The sequence below is a fragment of the Ostrinia furnacalis genome, unplaced genomic scaffold, assembly GCF_004193835.3.
Source record: "Ostrinia furnacalis isolate ACB-3 unplaced genomic scaffold, ASM419383v2 OfSCF1145, whole genome shotgun sequence".
Lineage (NCBI taxonomy): Eukaryota > Metazoa > Arthropoda > Insecta > Lepidoptera > Crambidae > Ostrinia > Ostrinia furnacalis.
In genome coordinates, this window is record NW_021131384.1 from 60,931 (window position 1) to 84,756 (window position 23,826).

The window sequence follows — 23,826 nt, forward strand, 5'->3', positions numbered from 1 at the left end:
GTAGGCGGTGGCCCACGTCGCCTACGCCTTACGCCGCCACTGCACACACGAACCAATCACAGAGCTCTATTCAACGCTTCACTTAAGCAAGCATCGTTTGTGAATACGGACGTAAGAACGTCCAATGATGAGAACTTCTGCATGGTTATTATCAAACAAAATACCTTCCAACGTGTACTTAATTGAAATCACACAAAACTTTTAGATCCGCTAACTGATTTTAGTAAGTGAGTAGAGACCAAGAAAAACACAGTTTGATTCGATTATAGTGGAAAAGTGCTCATTGCAGCATCTTGTATCAAATGTTTTGATAACTGTTTGCGATTTCAAAATAAATGTTATTTTTTAGGGTTAAGTAGGTACTCTAAGTCTCTAACATCGCGGAACATCGCTCTACATAGTAGTGCTTAGTTTACTTCCAGTTGATAGAACAGAATAATTTATCCTAATTACCATAAACTTTGTTAGAAAACTTTACCATATCAATTATTCCCTATCTGTGATGGTATCCTATGTATTAGATGAAACTATTTCGTATTTTTATACTTGTTGATCACTATGCTAATATTATTTGTATGTAAGTAATTATAGGGAAAGAACATCACGTGTTGATTGCACATTCCAATTGAAAAACAAACCCAATATTTTTGTATCGACTAAAAGTGCATGTTCTTGCCATTTTTGTTGACCAATTTAGTCTCGAATTAAAGTGTTAGATTAATTAGGTATAACTACTTACAAAGAATTGAATTATATGTATTTATAAATGTAAACATCTTTTTAAGTGGTCAATATTTTTGTATCAATTAACGTAAAATTATTAAATATCTACCTAAATCAGTTATGTATAATAATTTCAGTGTACTTATCGTTTATTGAAATATTTATTTAATCACTGTTCTATTTAACTTTAATTTTAATAATGAAAGATTAAATAAAATAATCAAACACCAATTCTTTGAAATTCTTTATCTTTTTCACATCTTCCTTTCATAAATTAGTAAATAACAATTACATTCACACATAATATCAAATCACAAAACGTAACGTAATAATTTATTTACAATCACAGCAATACAAAATTAAATTAAACTAAATAATAAATTACTTATGGTATTAATTACTAATCTATTGGTTTTGGTAGAATATATTGTCTAAATTTGATGCCTCGGAAGGTCTGACGTCTCGTCTCCGCCGCCTCCTGCCCAGCATCATGGGGACTACCATGGCCATGGTGGCTGGAACCATACCGGCTCCAACTGCCGCCAATATCGTGGAACTGTCAGGGCCAACATTAGTCCCGACCCTCCTCCGAATCATTTTTGTCCTCAAAGGCTTATTATTTGACGACGCAACATCCAAATCTAACTTTTTATCCAAATCTCGTTTCGACTCTTCCACAGTTTGGAAACTCTTTTCTACTTCCAGCAAACCTCCGTGCGAAGTCGTCATGTTTGTGTGAGCATTGTCTATGGGCAGCACGGTCAATGCCACCGCTTGGTGTGACGTCACGGAACCGTAATTTGTGCTATCATCTGTCGGCGGCATGTTTAGAGATCTCTGGCGCTTCTTGTTTCTGTAACCTTTCGTTGTTGAAAGGAGCACCCACTGGCCATCACCGTGAGGGGGTCTTGATCGGTCACTGTCAAGTTCAGGAGAGCCCGCGTACACCACTTGCGTTGGCCTCCTGTAAGGACGCTTTTGAATGGTCGCTTGGTGGAGCGCCTCATACTCGTAAGGGAAATGGGAAGGACGGTGGTCTGTCACTACTGAATCCGATAATCCATAATATACCCCATCGTCATTTCCGTTGTTATCGTCGGAATCACAACTAGGCTTGTTAGGTCGACGGCCTTCATCAGGAGACCATGACGCAGGGTAAGCTGAAGACGGTTGGAGCTTATTCCATGTTGGTCTCGAAGGCACTTCACTTTCATATTCAGAAGGCATGTGGAATTTGTTATTAATGTAGCCTGGACGATTCAAAGATGGTTTCTTTTGTGGGTAGCTGTAACTATTGTCCATTTCTTGGTAAGGTGTGTATCTATCATCACTAGGGAATCTATCATCATCGTCGTTCCAATGATTTGGCTTTTGCTTCTTCACATTAGGTTTCCACTTAGATATTTTGCTTGTAGACCAAGCTACCGGCTCCAAAGTTACCCACCCATCCTTATCATCATAGGGATGCTTATGTTGTTTCACTTTAAGTCTATTCCACGTGGTGTACACTTTTCCATTACTATCATCATCGTCATCACTATTATCCTCACTATCCATGTAACTAACTCGATCAGCTTTAAGTTTCTCTTTCTTCAATTTCGCAGCTAAAGCAGTGATGGCTTGAAGTCGGTCTGGAGTAAACTCTCGATAGTCGTTTAACTTTTCCTCTGGTGTGAAGTCTTCGAAACCATCGTGAGGTCCTTCGTCGCCATTAAATCCATCTTGGCACGAAGGTCCGAAACAGCGCGGAGTATTTCCAGTCACGTCATGAACAATGTGTGTCATTAGGTTCTTTATATCCACGTCGTCGTTCAGGTCGACTGGAGCATCCTTCCACTTCCGGTCATCATCTGTGGCCTTCTCGATGATTGTGATGGGGTCTTTCCCGGGCACATCTAGTTTGTACGTCTTAACTTTGTCTTCGTATCTTTCGAGTTGGTCGTTGGGGCTGGCGGCGGCGAGGGTGAGCACAAACGCGAGCAGCACTGTCATTTTCATCGTTTTCACTTTCATCGGACCGCGAGCCGCGCTGTGTCCGCGCGGAGACTGAGCGCCGGCGGCGGCTGGCGCCCGCTGATATAGTTTTGATTGTGGATGCACAACGATTCCCTCCCTGCGCTCTATGCAGTGGTAATTCAGTTCGGTCACGACGAATGAGCGAGATAATTATGTGGCGATTGTCGTTTGCAGGCTTAATCTTAATTGACTATCACAACTCTCACAGGGCCGTGACCCCAGTAGGTGAAACCGTTTTTCATTTTGTGTTTTCACCGAGAATAATAGGTGAAAATGAATAGTTTCCCACAGTGCCCGAAGTTGGTGACAGAAACATATTATTTTGTGAAACGCTAAACACGAATGCGCAAATGTTAAGTTTTCGCAACAAAAGGCAAAGTTCGACGTCAAAAGTTATTTGTTATGTGATGTCTGTTTTTGTTACGTTCATGATAGAATTTTCTAAATATTTACTTCCCTATTATACGAATTTGTTGCGCAAAAACTGTGTGAACCATTGTTTTTGGTTGAAACAGTAGTTAATACATCACATTAATTCTTCTTCCATCGCATTCTCATCCTACCAATCACCATGCATGAGCAGTAAAAACTGTGAGCAACACATAATTCCTACCAAAAAAGAGACTTTTTTCTTGAAATCTTTGATCGTCAGAAAACAAAAACGAGACATTATTTTCTTCTAACTCATAATTTAGTAATATCTGTCGTTTATGTCCGACACACGCCAGTTCCACTTCCGTGACCCAAAAGGCGACTCTCTCTTATTATCCCTATCTTGCCTCAGATCAACGCTCTAATTGCCCATGCGCAGGTCTCGTGCTGTCGTCGCACTAATCATAAATGAAAGCTTTGTTTGTTAAAGACGTGTATCCGTCTTCGTTATTAGCGTTGGTTTTTTACGCTGCTCTTAACGATGCAAAATTTTCCTTTTTTTGGATTTATTTCTGACGCTTTTGATAATATAAGTGAAAGAGATATCGGAAATTACAGAAATCATTAATAGGAAGTAGGAGGTACTCCTCCTGTTATACTATACCTACTAAGTTCCCTGAAAAGCATCAGGAATCCAAAGGTATTCCTGAAGCGATTATGGTACCTACATAGCGTATAAGGTATTAGATTCTAGCCGCCCAGTATTCTATATTTTCTTATAATTTTCTACGGAAAAATCTCATAAGAATTTAGATAATGTTTTCAAATAATAAGCGTTAAATAATTAGAGCTGAATGCAACAATTTCGTAAGTGTCTTATTTCTCCAGATTAGATAGTTTTCTTTTTGTAAAAATCGTGTGTTTTTAGTTTATTAATAAAGTCACGTCCAGACTTAGCAACAATCACATTTCCATGCCATAAAATCTATCTACTAACTACATTAACCTGCTAAGTTTTATTATAGCAAGCATGTGCGCATTATACTTAAGAAGTAGGTACGTACGTGAAATACATGTGCGTGACTTATTATGAGATTGAACTCAAGTAAAACCAGGCATCGCCGCGAAACAAAATTAAAATAATTGCTCTACAACTCACTGATTAATAATTGGTGAATAGTGAATAGAACAGATATGGTTTTTATGGGGTGTTGTTATCGCCGATGTAATAATTTTAAACTTTCAGAATTATAGCGAAAAACGGTCGCTACAACACCGTGCATTCAAGCTGATCTCTTGCAATTCACCATGTCCGATTTATAAAAAAAACTTTTATGATGAAGTAACAAGATTCATTATGAGCTAGTTAATTACTGCAAAGAGCAAACAAACTGAAAACACCCCGCAGATAAGTCAGTATGAACATGTGTGGAAGCATGTGCACATTACACTGATTTGATATGGTCTGATTCCACATACAAAATGGAAGCTGACCAAACTATCGGCCGACTAAGGCTAAGAACTCATGGCGCGATTTTCACCCGCGCCCGCGGCGGTTGCGGGCCCACACCGCGCGAAAACCGCCCGATCGGCGGGCGACCATTTTGTACTAATGACTTAGCACGCGACGCGATTTAAAATCGCGCCGTGAGTTCTTAGAATAAGTAACCGCGCAAAAAACCGCTCCCGGCTGTTTTGAAATAAAACCGCAATTCCACAACCGCCGCGGCGCGGGTGAAAATCGCGCTGTAAGTTCTTAGCCTAAAAGTCTGTAGCATAGGCTGCGGGGGTCTAAACATCCACTGCTATCAATCAGTACACTATGGGCCTCTTCGCTTCATGGGCGACATAATAAGATGGTGAGATAACAAAGAGAAAAGTTTTAGTTGCCGTAATACATAGTTTTTCTTTATTATCATTTACATTTGTTCCGTATTCGGCATTTTTTCAGCTAATCTACGAAATATTAACTACCTCTATCATCAAGTTAACCCAGCCCATAAATGAAAAGACAATATGTGAACAACACAAACATGCTACTTGTAAGTTTCGAGTTAGAGAATCGTGTCAAGCCCTGATACCTTCCACGTAAAGTACCTCTTAAGCCATGCGGATATTGGTACTTTACCGTAAATTGTAAGAGGGAAGCCTTCTTATTTTCCCTCTTACCGTTTGTATTCTTTTGGGCATGAAGAGTCAAAAACTCTGCCTCATTCGGCCTTCTTTAGATAATGTAAGTAATACCGATTTTATACCTCTAGGTATGTGCAATCAGCAGTACATTGCCCCGAATGTTTTTGTTATTAGATACCGTATTATTACAGTTAAGTGGGAATCATTGTCTGTCTGATGATGGTCTGCGCGGTAAGATCGCACATTGATACTCGCATCTTATTAACTATACCTACTTTATATTTATGTATGTTAGAGCAAAATAGTCTGGGAAAAAATGAGAAGATCATGTTATTATTTCAGAAAATATGTAGCTTATCAGTCCATCCATGTTTTGAAAAAACATTCAGGAAAGTTCATTAAAATACTTGCTGACAAGGTTCTTACTTATGCTGTAGATTAGTAAAGAAACGCAAAATGAACAAAATACTAACTTCACAATGCATTCATTAATCATTTCATATTTTCTTAATGTTTTAAATTTAAAATATTATTTTATTCATTTCAGCGAGAACACTAAATTCAGAAAAATTCACAAACTGAAAATAAATCACATTCTCACTTCAGCACCCCAGGTGATTCTTTTCGATATTTATTTAAACGTGAAATAAGTAACGTGTTGTAAGTTCATTCGTAGTTGTGTTGAGTTGCATAAGAACTGTGTGTCATCCATTAACTTTGATTGCACGAAAACGTTAAATTGTTTTGATCTGTTTACAGCTGTTTACAAACGACTCTACATTTGGTTTTAACTTTTACTGAATATTAGATAAGTAGTCACATAACACGTACACATGCTCAGATGTTTATATTGTTTTATTGCTCATGGATACCCATTACCATTCACTTAGCAATCAGCTCTCTCGACGCCAAAGAGAATGCACCAGTCTCCCTAATTCGGTACATCGACACTGAATAATTGAAAACAAACAAGTCATTAAACTCAAAACCAATCGATCACCTTGCAGAGGAAAGTGCAAGTGAAATTATATTTAGAAACTGTCAACATTGCCGTAGAAAGCATAAATAAGATGGCTGGCGTTAAATAAGATGGAAGACGCCATTATGCGCGCGCGCGGATTGTCATGCTCCGCGGTGCTCGGATAAAGGAGAAACCGTGGAACCCTTGGATCAAGATTAGTAAGTCTGACAACAAAGGGGTCACTAAATTTAACAATCTTGTAAGCATTAGGTAACGTATCTAATAGTTGTCTTTATAAACATAATAAGTATGCAATTGTTTGCTAAAATTCTCAATTTATGCCAATCTGTAAACGGACTTTATACATATTGTTTTATTTGACTGATATGCTGGATTTCCATAATTTCAAAATTATTTAACAGACTACAACACTAACAACACTAGGCTGTAATCGAATCCTTCTTAAGATTGATTTGTTAATTAATAAAAATATCATCTCTGTTCAGAACTCTACAACATCAAATTCACCTTTGGCGTTTAGGTATTCGTCTTTGCAAAAATGTTAGAAATAAAAACCTATGTATGTATGAGTATATGGCTGCAATTTCAATAGATTGTAATTAACTTTACACAATAACTTCTCGTACGCAGATCCTTCACGGCAACTAGCTCGTGCACGGTGTAATTGTGTTACAGAGAATTAGTGTTGTATGTTACAATATTGTTGGGTCCTGATTTTCCGGCAGATGTTTTTAACGGCCTTTAATAAGTTTTGAAAATAAAAATACGAGAATAAAATTGAGGGAAACGAATGAGACAATTCCATAACAACGAGATTTACAATACCTTTTTTTATGCATAACAAGGCAGGTATTTGACCACAATCGCACCTGATGTTAAGTGGGATGCGGTCTAGGATGGTACATATCTGCCCTGTAAGTGCCTATTCACTCTCGCCTTGAAGAGGCCCGGATTATAGTTTTCGAGAAAGACAGCAGCAAGCAACGAATTCCAGTCCCTAGCTGTTCGCATTGTAAAAGAGTCAAATACCTGTGCAAACAAAACAGTAAAAACGTTACAGATGTAGGTAATACTATTTTAGCGAAGACATATTATCACCAATAGCTATCCCCAGTACTACTCAACCGTCACTGGTTGGGTTTCATTGGAGGCCAAACTGTCGATCCGGTCTATACAGGAGTTTTTTTCTTGAAGCACCAACATAGTCTCTCTTAAAATTACTAAGACCTATAACTTAGGGCCTACAGTCTAGTTAGGTCAAAGGTTCAAACTCTTCTGTTAATTTACGTGGAGCTAGGAAAAGGCAATAGTTTCTACCTATCCAAGTAATAAATATCGAACCTAGGCATATTGTTAACAACACTAGTTAACTCAACGGAGCTCCACTGATCTCATTAAGCAGCGTTCTAAGCGCAGCTTCTAAACTTGACGGGAGCTAAGATGCATTGCAAAGACGCTACCTGTATTAAAGGAGAACATAGGTGTACTTACTTATATCAAAAGACATCGTTAGAAATATTATTAAAATGTAACGTTCATATCTCTAAACTGAGAAATCATAAGTCATAAGTTTCCCCTATTTTGGTTTTTATGGATTTTGTATCAAAAAGTACCTAGGTATGTTCTTGACTCAAGTAAGTAACTAGGTAGGTACGCGCACAATTTATTTCCGACAAAATTCATGAATTTTCTACCTCGAAATAAAAATAATGCCGGCCACTGTATCTATCAGCCATTTATCGCCTAGTTTCAACAATAACAATCACTTGAAAACATCTTTGATATAAATCAATCGATATTTTCGGCCTATTCGCCCGAACCGGACCGGGCCGCTGCAGATTCGTCACACATAATTATTGTGGCGAGTTCGACTCTCGCGGTTACGTGCCGATCTGTTTTGCTCGCAAACATTGCGTCATGTTGAGCTTGGAAAGCGTAATTTGCAATGTTATAAGAGTAGAGTAAGAACAAAAGCACTTTCGAGGTAACTGCTTGTAACCGCCTAAAGGATTTGACATGTTACGGACTAGTACATCTTTTGAGAAGACAATGTTTTGGAGGTTTTCATTCGCTGTGTTTATATTCAGATATTAATTAAAATTAGCAGAAATTAGGCAGATGCGTGTAGTGCCTAAAATTGAGCTACATTTGTGCTAGAGACATGTTTACATCCAATAGTAGACTGAAAGATGTTAACAATTTCATACTAAGGTAAGGACAACTCTCTCATTACAAAATAAACAATTTCAATTAGCTCTACAATAGCGCTTAATTAATTGACTTTTAACAAATACGTCCAAGATAATAATCACTTGAATTGAAAACTCTCATGACAACAAAGCGTTAATCAAAATAGCACTGAAAAATATTCGACTCGTGCGACTCCATGGCTGCTGCGTGACGGTCAAGCCCGGTTTCACTTTCCGCGGACATTTCACCGCACGATCTCGCGGCCAGAGAAATGCGCGGGCGCACTTGGACCTAATGCCCGCACAGGGCTGTAGTCGGGATGAATGTCCCTGTTGGATTGTTGAATGTATTTTATTTTATTTATTTATTTTATTTGGTTTACCGGAAATTGTTACATTGATTACACAGTATACATACAGCCATAGTACTCGTTTATCTTAGCTTAGCTTAGATAGCTTGTCGCAAAGGATCTCTCCAACCTTGTGATTTGGACTGTCGTTGGATATATTTTTCAAAAAAGTTACGGGTAATTAAGACTTCGTGTTTTAATTTTAGGTAGAGTTAAATAGGTAAAGCCTCTTAAAATTTCATGTGCACATAATCATAAAAAGCTTTTGAATGAAGCTTTTGATAACAACTGTTTAGGAAATGATGTCAAATGATAATTTATTTATTTATTTATTTATATTAGGGAAACAAACAATTTTGATATACAGACAAATAATCACACAAAAAATAGGACAGAAATCAGCAAAGTTTCCACAGTTAAAATTAATACAGAGTGCAGACTAAAAATTAATTAAATAGTAATAAATTATACATTAATTTCTAAATGTCAAATAAATACAATGTCAATTTTATAAAATGTCAAACAGTTAAATTTAATAAAAATTATAAAATGTCAAAAAGTTAAATATTAATAAAATTATATAAATTAAAAACACAATAATTATGTAGGTCAAAATTAAAATCAAGTTATACATATATTCAAACATTCTCTCAATTGTTTTTTATAAGATGGTAAGGAAGAATTAAAAATGTCAATCGTGTTAAACCTATTATTATATTCCTTACAAGATACAAAACTGTTGCTAGCATAATTAGTCCTAGTGAGAGAAATAGAAAAAAGTTTTGTAGAACGCGAACTCGTCCGAGGGCACTTAAAACTAATATTACTTAACAAAAAAGAGATAATGATAGAAAATAGTGATTTTTAGTAAGTCTTACTTGAGCTTTCTTAAAAATCTAGCAACTTCTTGCTCTGTGTAAAATAAATAATACTTTCTGAGAGCTCCATTCCCTTGAAGCCGACCCTGTCCGTGAATTGAACATTGAACTTCGCACTCTCACAGGTCGTGTTACTGTGTCGCATTTGTATCAAATGGTTATGTTCTGCCCTTAATGTCAGGTACCTACTTTGTTTGAGTAGTGAAACTATACCTATTGGCTGGAATTACCTCCGTATAGGTAAAATAAAATGCTTGAGTGTGGCTAAATTCTATGTAAGATTGATAACCAAACATGGATTTTCGATTAGTCGTGCGTGCGATACACGTGAAGTGCATGATCTCTATTCTTAAATAATAATAATGCTCTATTACTCGTAGTCCATGGTGGTGGTACAAACATTTTTATAGACCCAAACTATTCCATAACTTAAGCCCAATTCGACCAAACTTTTATCCGAGAATAACTTCCTTATATACTCGTACCTGGCACATTGACAGTTTCAGTATGGGAAATATGTCAAAATGTCGAATAACTGACGATTTATTCTGAGATTATATTTACTCTAAACTGTACTAACAGCCATCTACCTATAAAGTTCGTAGCCTTTTGTTACCGTACCCCTGTGCTATTACAAGCAGACTGTTGCTGTGAATAGCAGGTGTTATGGGCCTTTGCTTTTGTAGTTTGAAATCTTTCATGTGTTTGCTAGATGGCGTTGACGTTAGAGCATCTGACCCTTTACTGAGGGGAAATTACGGAATATTTTTTGCATACAGTTTCAATGAGTTACAAAACATTTCAAACGTTCCTAATCCGCATATTATTTTAAGAAAGAAATAAGCCGTTGGGGTATTTAGATTAGGTATCCTCAAACTCTAGAGAACCTGGAGGTGCTCTCTATTTCAGTTTTTCACTCTTTCTACGAGTACCTACCTAGAACTTACTGAAAGCAAAATAAACTTACTGAAAAAAAACATACTAATATCATGCTAATTAATAAAAATCAGTATTTTTACAGTTAACAATCAAATAATAGAAAATATTCAGGAACTTATCGGTGACGTGTAGAAACGTGATGTGAAAAAGCTCTCAAAGCTCGTGCACACAACATGCTCACATCAGGAGCCGCTGACACGTTATTTAAGCTGCTAGAAACTTGAAAGTCAGATACATGCAATTAGGTACTTTGCTGCTTAGTTAAAATTGCGATATTCATATAACATAGAGCGTTCCGATGGCTCGTCGTCACCACCTGAAAAAAAAGTGGTGTACTTACACCCATATTCACAAACGATGCTTGCATAAGTGAAGCAGCAAATCGAACGCACAACGTTGAATAGAGCGCTGTGATTGGATCGTGTGTCACACGCGTACTGTGAGACCTCATAGTAATGTTTGTGAATACGGGCGTTAGTCCCTTAATGACGATTCAATTATACTAATTAAGTTGAGCATTGTTCAATAAGTTCCAGACTACACGAACTAAAACACAGACGATGAAGTCGTGTCGCGTGTTTCAGAGCGTGCCGCAATAATATTATAACCATAACATTGTTTACAAAAGGTGCATTAAACTTCGTTTAGTTTTACATAACTTTATGCCCTACTTCGTAAGTAGATTTCCGTATGAGAATAATCGTATGTTTAGTTATAGTTTACTTAAGATACAAGATATTATGCTTTCCTTATCATAATATAGGTACAGTCAGCAACAAATCGGGTTTTATTTACAATTAAAGTTTTATGTAGACAGCGCCTTGTTGAACACAAAACAAACACGAAAAAGAGGCTGACAAAAGTGACTGTGAGTTTCTTCCGCCACTTTTTCTCAACACCAGCCCATATGTTGTCCAGAAGTGGTGGTAGAGCAAGCTATATTTGGGACAGCTGACCGAATAAGTGCCTTGGAGAGGAACTACTTACTGAAAAAACTACTGAATATTGAATAGTTACAATCCTTTTACATAATGTAAGCAACATAAATTAATAGGCCTTATCAGTATGATTTTACAAGTTGTATAGTTGAAATAAAATTTTAAAAATATTAAAACTCTACATACTCGTAACCGTAAAAAATACGCATGCATCAGTATGCATCGTGAATTCGTAATGCATTTATCAGCACAATGCACACTTGTCGTTTCTTGCAATTTGACCACAATACGCTCAACAAGGGGAAAATTGACAGTTCAAGTTGCATTCTTGGGAAAGTGGTTTATACTTTCTTCTAGCTAGTTATGTATTATCTTCTTATAGTATGTACTAGCGGCCGCCCGCGACTTCGTACGCGTGGATCCCGTTTTACCCCCTTCATCTATCTTACGCGGTTTAGATTTTTTCATATAAATGTTTTTTCCCGCTAACTCCCGTTCCCGTGGGAATTTTGCAATATCCTGTTGTAACTAAGCTTTAAGTTTACTAAGATACCTGCATGCCAAATTTCAAGTGTCTAACTTAAGCGGTTTAGATTTTTTCATACAAATGTTTTTTCCCGCTAACTCCCGTTCCCGTGGGAATTTTGCAATATCCTGTTGTAAATATGCTTTAAGTTTACTAAGATACCTGCATGCCAAATTTCAAGCGTCTAACTTAAGCGGTTTAGATTTTTCATACAAAAGGATTTTCCCGCTAATTCCCGTTTCCGTGGGAATTCCTAAGTATACTATAACCTGCCCAGGAGTATAAAGAATAATTGTACCAAGTTTCGTCAAAATCCGTCGAGTAGTTTTTGTTTCTATAAGGAACATACAGACAGACAAACAGACAGACAGACAGAAAAAAATTTTACTGATTGCATTTTTGGCATCAGTATCGATCACTAATCACCCCCTGATAGTTATTTTGAAAATATATTTCATGTACAGAATTGACCTCCCTACAGATTTATTATAAGTATAGATTTCAGCCATAGGATACAAACTCCTGTAGACCTCCTCTAATAATTTCAGATTGACCTGTAGAAAACAGCCTGCATCCAGCTGCTCCCTGCAACCTTTAAGGTCATCTGTCCAACATGAACTTTGCCAAAAGTTACAGTTAGTTACGCATGTTATATCAGTCTCCAAGTATCGACATGTCGCAAACTCCTAAATGACTCCCAAACAATGATCTTGCCGTGAACGAGCAAGTGTGTCACCCTCACCGTGCGACCGTGCGGTAATGGAACATAATATTATGTCACACGTCACCATGGTGTCGTCAACAACGATGCTCTGATTGTGATTGTTGTCACAGGTAAGGCTATGCTTTACTTATATCATTACTCAACCAAAACTAGCTGTTACGCTGCATTAGTCTACAGCTGAATTCATGCCTTACAAAGTACAGAAGGTGCTACCAATAAACCTGTCATCAAGCCGCATTTTTAGATTAGTCACCTTCCAGCGACAACAAAGGACCCATAGCATTATAAAAAGCAGACTTCTATTTATTACCTACGTGGTTACTTATTCACATTGGGCCGTTATATGCCCAGCGTCAACTTATAAAGATGCTAAAGTATTCAGTCAGTATTCAAGGCCCCTGATGATAGCCTATTAAGAACTTTTCTGACAGAGAAACTAAAAAGACCTGGATAGATAAGTGTACCTATCTGGAAACTGGAAGACAAAATCACTAGTAATCAGCAACCTAAAATGTTCTTGCTATAATAAAAATACCACTACTAGCATCCCCTAACAAATATCAGCAAGGGAACGTGTCAACTCACGGACGTATCGGCAGCTCCGCAGCAATGTTCCGCTAGCTTGCGACTGCGCCCGCGCATGTGACCGTCGCCGTTATAAAAACATATTTCTACTTCACTACAGTAAGGTACGCCAGTATTCAAGACAAGTTAAAATAATAAAATGAAGTTCTTAAATTGATGAGTCTGTATATGGAGGTTGGCGCCATCTTTTTTCTTATTGCTCATAGCTTTTAAATTGAACAATTATCCTTAACTGTGCGTTACATTGTCAGTTACTGATATTTTGACCAATACTATACAGTTAGATCCGATAACAAGACCCTACATTACATTCCTTCGAAGAAGCAAAACAAAACAATATGCACCGGCCACTACTAAGCAACAACAATGCCTCTATTAGCAGATGTCATCGTGCGTGCGACAAACAAAAGCATGGGAAGAGATAAAAATGCGGACGGAACTTAAACGGGCCCAAAGACAATACTACCTGCTTCCTTGAAAGACCAGTGCTGGTCCAACGTTCGTCAAGGATGGTCGTGTTTTGTTTGGTGTTATCCCTCGCAGTGCTGGCAGCAGGGGAGCATTCGGGCGCGTACTCATCTCCTCAATACGCGAAGAAAATGTACCCTAAAGCGTATGACGCAAACGCGATTTTGCCAAGAGAAAAACCTCCGATTCCTTTCGATAACTCGGCTTCTCGATTCGATGTGAACGACACGGCTCAGTACGGACGGTCGTCGTTCATGGATACTGCTGGAAGCTTCTTGAACAGTGCAGGTGGGCAGCTGGTGTCAGGCCTGGCAAAGGACTTCATCGCCAGGTCGACGGGCAGCAGTCAGGTTGGTTTCGACTGCGTATCACAGGTTCGTTCTGCACTCTTTCTTGTAAAGTTGCACGCTCTTGCACAATGTTAATGCTTTAATTTATTAAATAAAGTAAGCTTTGCTTTTACTTTGAATTAAAAACATTTATCAATCGCGATTCATACATTTTGTACAAGGCATTGTACTTATAACGTAATCTACTTCGCCAACTCTATATTATATCTATTGATTTAAATTAAATAAATAAAATGATGAAACATGAAGGTAAAACAAGTTTTCAGATATTTAAGCAACATGTAAACTTTATCAAACAAGATTTACTTATTCGGTAAAACGAAATGATTTTAACTTATCTAATGAAGCATGGAAAAACTTTTTACACATTGTTTCCCAAGATTCGTATCTGCTTATCCGTTTTTCAAAGAATTATGAATCATGGTCAAAAGGGCAGTGCAGTGAACTAATTGTCTAGGGACTTTTTACCTTCTTTCTGAGAAAGTGACTCATTTTAGTCTGCGAAACATTTTTTTAATCCATCAATGATAAACTTTGAAAACTCTACCTATTGTTATCTTAATTGATGCCTTTAAAGCTTTTAATTATTTACAGTTTGTATTTATTTATTGAAAACATACACATCCATTCATTTATCTACTTTATTCAATAAATGGATTACTTTAGGATTGGTTCAAATACAAATACCTACTGTTCAACATAGAGATAGTGAGATAATAATAGAAAATATTGTTATCCCATTTTTATTATTAGGGAGATTCTGCTCATAATCTTCATCCCGCGAGTTATATCATTAATTTAAATACTTTCTTATCATTGTTATCATGGTTACAGGTACTAAGCCTGAATCTAACCAACTTGGTGATATTGATCGTGCTGAAGGCTCTCATCTTGGCCGCCGGGTTCTTCGGCGCCGGCGCATGGAAGGGCGGCCATCATTACGCGAGAAGTCTTGACGGTAAAAAATATTTTGTACTGTTACTATTAAGCTAGGCACATAAAAACTTATAAGTAAACCAAAGGAACGCGAAAGATAACAGATTTCAAATAACGCCTGAACTAATATTATTGAACATAAGTAGACTGTTACAACAGGTTCTTCACAAAATTTAGCTTTCAATATTTTTAATTTCTAAATTATTACATCTAAACAAAAATAAATAAGTAAAGAACTTCGCCGAGCAACAATGACTCAGACATCGGGCAGCTAGTGGTCACATTATATTATGTCTAGACACAAACAACACACTTATTTTTTGTTCCGCAACACTTTTGCCGGCAACAATCACCAGGAAGTGTCTCTAATAGCCCAACAATGATACCATCTGCCCATAGACGGCACGTGTCAGCACTCTATAGACTCTATGGCCAAATGACCATCGCTTAATCCCATATCCTTTGAGATGCGACCCGTGTCCAGACGATAATCCCGTTTGTGTAATCCCGCACGGTGGAGGTGACCAGTTAGACACCCTAGTGGACAATGGCTTTAAATATGTAGTTATTTATGTACTCGTATAGTCGGGGATTGATAAAACCATTAACGGTCGAGTGGCGAACGTAGTTCCTTTTAGAGACGATTATACCAACCAAACCACTGGAAGATCATTTAATTGCCTGAAATTATAGTCCATTTTATTCATTTGTAGGTACTAATAATTAAGACAAGTATTTCAGTGAAAATAAGGGGTTATTTTGTTTTATGATTATCTTATCCTCTTATAAACTTTCACATATTCCAGTAGTAAAATTTAAGATAAATGGAAAAGAATGTGTTGTATCTCACTAGAGTTTTAGTCCTACATTTGGAAAAAGACAACCATTTTTTTTATTTTATAATTTACCCATACCTTTTGCTACCCCGCAGACAATAAAAACGCATCCTACCTTACCGAGGACGAAGTACTCCTGTACCTTAGCTATCTGTCAGGGCAGCAGAAGAAAGACTTCGGTTGCCTGTACCGCTTGTCCTGCCAGAAACCTGACCAGGCTGCTCTGTACTCTTCAGGCGCCGAACTTCTGCTGCAAGGAGCTAAACTATTACAAGGGTAAGTAGAATTTATCAGCTTGAACTGCTGCTATTTCCTATATAGCTGTCAGGGCACCAGAACAAAAGCTTCGGCTGCCTCTACCGTACGTCCTGCCTGAAACCTGACCAGGCTGCCCTGTAATCTTCAGGTGCTAAACTGCTGTTGCAAGGATCAAACTATTACAAGGATAGGTAGAATTATATCAGCTTGAACTGCTGCTATTTCCTATATAGCTGTCAGGGCACCAGAAGAAAAGCTTCGGCTGCCTCTACCGTACGTCCTGCCTGAAACCTGACCAGGCTGCCCTGTACTCTTCAGGTGCTGAACTGCTGTTGCAAGGAGCCAAACTATTACAAGGGTAGGTAGAATTATATCAGCTTGAACTGCTGCTATGCCCTCTATATAGCTGTCAGGGCACCAGAAGAAAAGCTTCGACTGCCTCTACCGTATGTCCTGCCAGAAACCTGACCAGGCTGCTCTGTACTCTTCGGGCGCCGAACTGCTGCTGCAAGGAGTCAAACTATTATAAGGGTAGGTAGAATTATATCAGCTTGAACTGCTGCTATTCTCTCTATAGCTGTCAGGGTACCAGAAGAAAAGCTTCGGCTGCTTCTACCGTCTGTCCTGCCAGAAACCTGACCAGGCTGATCTGTACTCTTCGGGTGCTGAACTGCTGTTGCAAGGAGCCAAACTATTACAAGGGTAGGTAAAACTACATAAATTTGAACTGCTGCTTTAACTCAAGTATCTGACAAGGCAGCAGCAGACGAACTTCGGCTGCCTCTACCGCCTGTCCAGCCAGTAGCCAGACCAGGCCGCTTTGTAATTTTCTGGCTGGATAAACTGCTACAAGGATAGGTTGAACCACATCAGTATTTACCGCAGTCAGTTTAATCATGGCAGCAAAAGGACATTAGATTTTACTGATTGTAGCAGAAACTTTTTTCAAGATTTTTGCCTTCTTGCGATGTATGTAACTACTGCTGCTACAAGATATCAAGACAAACATATCTCGGTGTCCAAAAAGTGTGTATTAAAATATTATTTTAAGTGGACTATATTTACTAATGTGAATGTAATAATTTCTCAGGAACAGCATAGAACTGGAGCCCTACGAAGACGTATCAAAAGGCATCAAGAAAGCGGTAGAGTGGGGAGAGACAGGAGGGCCGTGCGAGTCGCGTTACCCTTGCGGACAATGAGTCAGGAGCAGCCAGGAGATTTAAGTGGTAGCTTGTAGATAAGTGAGCTAGTTATAACACAACTTCAGCAGGTCATTTGTCCACTTTTGCCAGAGACAAAGAGAAGATTTGACCTACAGTTTTAATCGCTCCAAAAACAACTTAATGCTTAATCATGATGATAATATTAATGTTAGTCGCCAAACATTTTCAAACTTCCTGTTCCTTTATTCGTGGTGTGTAAATATTGGCGTTAAAGTGAAAGTTCCTGAAAATAATCATTAACAAACCTTAATCTTAAAAAAACTAACAAGGTACCTACTACATAATAATTATAAATACAAAATAAGCGCATAATTATTTGTAAATCTTGTCTTTATTACAAAATGTTATGGTAGAGTTCTTATTGTAACAAAAACTATGATTATGAAGATATTTAGTCAGTTATAAATAGGTAATATGTACAGAATTAAAATTAAATCATTTAAATATAAACTATAAACAATTCATGGAATTTTATTGTCTCCATTACAAAAATTTCGACTAACTAATTAGGGTTTTCTTCAATTAGGCCTTACATTTACACGTAAATTAACCTTATTGGCTCCAAAAGCTAAGTATTTTGTTATACAGTAATTAACAAATGTCCAACATAACTGCGAAATAATTCAACCTTTAGTCTTTAACAAACTGATTCAATACAAATCAGGATTACATAAAGCGCCTATAGACAGAGAGAGTCTTTAACATTAGTTCTTATAAAAAATGTTTTCACTGGCTCTCATGCCAAATGTTTTCATCCTTCACATCGTCCTTTTCAGCAAACGAAACAAACCCTATTTATACACAATCCTATTTTATTAGTTATCTTTAAATGGGGCGATTTTACTTTACAAATACAATAACATTCCCTATAGATGGGAAAAAAGGATTCTCCATGTGCCTTTTTAAAGAATATTAATAATTTGTCACAAAAAAATTATAGTCTCATTAACCTCTCGCACTAAGCCAAAAATGCTTGTGTTACGAGTGATTTCACCACAGTAGTCCACGTTCACGTTGCTGCTATCGTGGCTATTTAATATAGGGTAAGATTTTTTATCCGTCTCATAGAGAAAGTCATGGTATTTCATAAACCCCTTGAGGCCTCTAGCATATCAGCCATCTTTCGGCGCCCACCAGCTAGTTCACAAAGTGAAACTCGATTAGTAGACCCAGCAAAACGACACTAGTAAGGCCCTTAAAGATTGCACTAATAAAATAGGCGAACATCTATTCTTCGGTGGCCAGAACCCGCAGGGTACGGTCGGGGCTGTCCCCTCGCGCTGCCCGGTACTCCGGGTACGAAATGTACCCATCGCCATCAGTGTCATCCAGTCCTAGGGTACGGTCCACCACCGCTGTAAACGTTAAAAAATCTATTATAGTCTATCCAATATAGCTTGATTAGAATGACAGCTGTCATCAAAAGTAACGACATAACTTTGTAGTAGCAATCAATGAAAGCTAAATAATGGTGGACAAGAAATATTTCACGTCTGACCTACAAACAATATTTTCGACGACAGTGCTTCCAATAAAAATGTTAATTTCGTGTAAATGCAGCGTTAAATTACACCAATAAGTAGTAATTCGAAATTATAAAAATCAAGCTAGAGTATTAACGACGTCGCTACAAGGTTATCTCGAGTTACAAAAATGTTAGTGATGGGACATATCGACAATGTCATATTAAATTAAAATTAATTTTTTGACATATTTAACAAAAAAAAATTCTAACTAATTTTTTAACATATTTATTATTTAAGTCAAGTTATACGTTTTTCCAAATGTTCACTATTAAAAACCAAAAAACATTTCATTCTTAAATAATCAAACATCGGAAATCAATCACCGGTAATTTTTTGGGTATTCATAGCACCGTTGCTCTAGAAGAGATGCCCACCGCCCTCTAGCGAGAGGAAAAAACCACTGAAGAACACTGATGATAATGACTACGACTTAGGTTGTACACCCTTGACATGAATTTTAAATTTTACTGTCTTTAAATTTAAAATTATAATGTTCATTTTTATGAATAAAGATATGAATAAAAATTGGGTGCATTTTATTGTATAATTTTTTCGAAAACTTATCGATACATCTATGTGAACCGTACGAAACATACCCAACACTAGTCACATTCGTTTGACAGCTGTCATTCTAATCAAGCTATATTGGATAGACTATAATTTTGGATATCGCAAAGGCATAGATAACACAAGTATAAAAGCTGTTATTAATGAAGCAATAGTAATTGAATTCAGCAGTGTAATTATGTCTGAAGTTAATAGAAAAGTATAAGCCATGGCCTGCATAGCTTTTATGATGTTGCTTTTCACTGTCACAATACTAATTGATTACATTTTGTAAGTATAATGTCTTAGATAAACCAGTGCCATTATTTATAGATTGCTGCAGAAGTTTATAGAGACAGCAGCAAGAGCCAAGACACTTACCAATATAAAAATCTAAAGGCTTTGCTTCAGGTTCTATCGTATTATCTTCACTTGCCGAATGCTCTATCGTGTGGTACACTGCCTGAAAATAAAACAGGAGCTGTGGTGTAATTCAGGTAGTAATAAGAAGAGATAGATGATAGATGGAAAATAATCAAAAGGCATTGGGTACAAAAACAAGTTGCTTCTCCTTAATATCCTCCATAATAGAAGCGTATGTTCTCACCTTTAGCAGTTCCAAGCCATCCAGCTTGGAGTTGCCGTCAAAGTCGTGAGCTGCGAAGTACTGGAACTCCAACTCTTCAGGAGTCATCCGAGCCAGAATCTCCGGCGTCAGCACAGAGTCTTCTTCCAGGTGTCTGCAGCAAACAGTATCTTATTATCTTGGTAACAAGTTTTAAAATCATCATCAATATTTTAGCCACAGGCCGTCCATTGCTAAACATAGGCCTTCCCCAATTGGGTGCGTGCTATGTGCCCATTGCCACTTCAGCTTGCTTATCCGTCGGCTAGGTACCAGCTTTATTGCCTGTAATAAAACCTTTTGATGCAAGGGCAATGGTATCTTAGGAATGTTTGATCAACTGTACACACTTTGTCATACAAAAGATAACTGCATTGTCGTGAGAGGCTAGTTATACTTATGTGACTAAACGATGATGTGATAATAATATGATGACATATACGACTTCAGATCGTGGGGTCATAGTTGGGAAACATTAATTAATCAGCATCTGCATTGAAGAATATCTTGTTAAAATGGCACCGAAGAGTGCATTGCATGCTCGTTTTCAAAAGGTTAGTTTAGAAAAAAGATCATAATATGATGAAGATCAGCCAGCTTAATATGAGAATTCAAGCATCAGTTATGTAAGTACTCTTTGAATGTACAAGTTGGAAATGAAAAGAAGAATGTGATGAGGCATTGTTTCGTGATACAAAAGGTCACATTGAACCCTGATCCTTACGCTTACGAATTTAGGTCCACTAGCACGCGCACATCTGCATGTGTCACTACACTAGCTAGAGTAACAACAAGGGGCCACCTACTTGACGTCACGCAGCAGCTCCTTGTCACCAGTCATAGATCCCTGGTCCTTGGGCTGGTAGTGGTGGTGGCTGCCGTCGACCGGCTGCCCGTGCGGGTGGTGCGGCCCGCGGCGCAGCGCCGACACCAGCGAGCTTAGGACCACCAGCACGCTTACTGGAAACGAGTGAAGGTCGTGTTTTAAATCATCATCATCTTCTTCATTCATCATTTATCGACCCGCTCTAATGCGCAAAAGTCACATTAAGGATTTTGCGTACACTCTCCACGCTACCCAGATGCTACGTCAGTCCAATGACATACTATGTAGTTTGGTTTCGAGTCCCATTTGGTTCATGTAGGAAACGAAATATTTTAAGTCAACTCGTTAAGAACGAACTGTGAGATATGCCCTCAGCAAACAAATCTTGCCAAATAATGACTTTATTTTCAAAATAACTTTAACAAATCATTCATAAATAAACACTCTTTCCAGAGTTTACAAAAATAATAGATCTCATCAATATCAATAAATCTCAAAATTGGCAAACTCCTACGCAACTACGCCACGCGCCGTCAATTTGTGAAACAATGCGCAAATAACCGTCGACAAGGACCCTGATTGAGTCACCTGTCCATCAATCGAGGGCATTGTTGCAATATAAAGGGTGCAAACTGGACAGATGGGGGCCCGGGCCCCGGGGCGCGGGGCCCCGCGGCGATGCCCCGCAGGGCCCAATATTCACACCTCATTTGACAAGCACCGCCCTTAACATTTGTCATCAAGTAGAAATACGATAAATTGAGCGCTCGAAGAAAGTAGTTGTTTGAAATTAGTAGCAATTTGCATGAAACTGTTTGCGGACTTGAATGGGAATTAGCTTTACAATAATGAATGGGAAACAGTTTTGTTAATCGGTTATGGTGGAAGCCTATCGTTAACTCTGATGGTGGTAAGTTATTGCGTGCAAAAAAGCTGAGTATATTTTTGTGTGAATTTTTAATACACTGAAAGGTTCTCCGTTCGAGACAAAGGAAACGCAAAAGGGAATCTCGGATTAGGGACAAGATTCAAAGAGATTAAAAATCCAATTCGCATACGAAACCGGCTTAGATTTTAATGCTTAATTACAATGACCAAAGCGGATACGGTAAGAACGTCTTACACAGGTTTGAAATATAATTTTGAGGAACATGTTAGAGCTATGTCATAAAAACTACATTCACCAACACAATGACATGACGTTAAAAACAAAAAGCTTTGATCCTCTTAATACCAAATCCTTATCACAGTTTGCAATCTAAAAAATATCAAACGAACAGGTGCTGTCCCGCCCCAAAAATGCATTACAAGGGACATTCAATGTATCAAACGCATAATTAATACAGGCCGAACAGTTGTTCGTAAGACGAGAAGGCAGTATGTGGGGCACGAAATGGGCCCGTAATGGAGTACAAATTAGAGGGAGACAAGTGCGCCGTGCATATGTCGGGGTGTCTGGTACAAGCGGCGGGACACACGGTCAGAAAGGGTGGGCAGCATTTTTCGAGAGCAGCAAGCCATATCCTATCAAACATTACAAATATGAATTTTTAACCTTGAGGTGTACTAATTTGTACAATAATTAGAGAATTTCTTTCCAGTTGCATAAACCCAAATTATACTCGTATTGCAAATACGAACTGTTATCGCATCTCAAATAAAAACACTTAAAAAATATAATTGGGACCCGGGAGCGACCGCTTCGATTGGTGATTCGCGACAGACTCCCCGAGCGATGTAATAGAAAAGACACATCTAAAAATGCATACCATGTATAGGGTGCAATGATGATTACGTTAGCTCTTCTCCATACATAGCTAGGCTGTAACAGAACGATCTACAATCTCTACCAACTCAATGTAACAACCACAAGAGCGCACCAAACCGCGTAACCGTATGTCGCACTCTGAATTCGAAACACTCTTAAAAATGGGGTCCGTCATCGTCCGTACGGAACCCTGCCCACCGTATTATCACCATAACACCCTAATCCCATGTGATTACAATGACGCGAACGGGTCATGAATTCCTTTATTCTGGCTTTGGTTACATTTAAGGTCTCAATAGGGGATGATGGGGTAAGACAACCGGCTCTGCGATGGACCGTTAATCCTCTCTATCCTTTGGGTTGACATTAATTTGGGTAAATAAACATAATTCACTTGTCAATTCACCGCAAATTGAATTGTGCTATTAGAAGTTGCATTAATTCTTTTGCTTAAAATATTGTGGTTACTAATTAAAACCTAACCAAATGTTAAATTATAATTGAATAAATTAAGTCTAAAATAAGGTATTCAGAAATTCTACTACCACAAACACTGCCGCCACACATAATGTTTCTATAGCGTTTCATCTTTCAACCACTGCAACAGGTATCAATGTTGAGCCTCAGAACTCTACCTATGAACATTTTAATAAAATTGCTAAGGCTAGTTAAAACAATCGTGGATCTTTTACATTTAAAGTAGGTACTACGAATTATCTAAATTGAAGAATTATGTAGGTCAAACATAAAACTTTCATGAAAGAAGGATGGTAATAGTGTGGCAAAATTTCATTGCAGAAAAGGTAACTGTCTTTATTACATACGAAAGCGGGAAATTGACTCATACTTTATTCATCTCTTTTTTCTTTTGCAACAAACCAAATATTTAGATTGCATGGCAACAGACCCTCAGTGATAACAATGTTGGTGTTGGGACATAAACATATGAAAGAATTGTACTTAAACTTATGCCTGATTCAAAGGTAACATCGCTTACGTATAAACTATGATAATGCCAATATTTACCTTCAAGTTGCATCTCTACAGCATCACTGAATTTAGCTTTATTAAATTTTGTTTTACCTCTACACATGATCAGAAAACAT

General features: G+C 37.8%; 3 protein-coding genes across 4 annotated transcripts; 1 reads left to right on the plus strand and 2 right to left on the minus strand.

The window, feature by feature from the left end:
* Positions 1–963: 963 nt before the first annotated feature.
* Positions 964–2,791, minus strand: LOC114351465 (uncharacterized). The gene has a single exon (XM_028302704.1). The coding sequence runs from the start codon at positions 2,734–2,736 to the stop codon at positions 1,129–1,131; it is 1,608 nt and encodes a 535-aa protein (XP_028158505.1). The 5' UTR covers positions 2,737–2,791; the 3' UTR covers positions 964–1,128.
* A 10,998-nt stretch (positions 2,792–13,789) lies between these two features.
* LOC114351469 (uncharacterized) lies at positions 13,790–18,042 on the plus strand. Of its 2 annotated transcripts, none has more exons than XM_028302710.1 (4): positions 13,790–14,197; positions 15,008–15,131; positions 16,041–16,221; positions 17,294–18,042. In XM_028302710.1, the coding sequence occupies exons 1-4, from the start codon at positions 13,865–13,867 to the stop codon at positions 17,403–17,405; spliced, it is 750 nt and encodes a 249-aa protein (XP_028158511.1). In that variant the 5' UTR covers positions 13,790–13,864; the 3' UTR covers positions 17,406–18,042. The 2 variants fall into 2 exon arrangements, with proteins under 2 accessions (XP_028158511.1, XP_028158512.1); XM_028302711.1 differs by having other exon boundaries at positions 13,790–14,173.
* LOC114351470 (multiple coagulation factor deficiency protein 2 homolog) lies at positions 17,917–23,826 on the minus strand. Its single transcript, XM_028302712.1, has 5 exons — positions 23,747–23,826; positions 20,933–21,086; positions 20,109–20,241; positions 19,883–19,964; positions 17,917–18,784 (listed from the first exon to the last, which is right to left on the minus strand). The coding sequence occupies exons 1-5, from the start codon at positions 23,811–23,813 to the stop codon at positions 18,657–18,659; spliced, it is 564 nt and encodes a 187-aa protein (XP_028158513.1). The 5' UTR covers positions 23,814–23,826; the 3' UTR covers positions 17,917–18,656.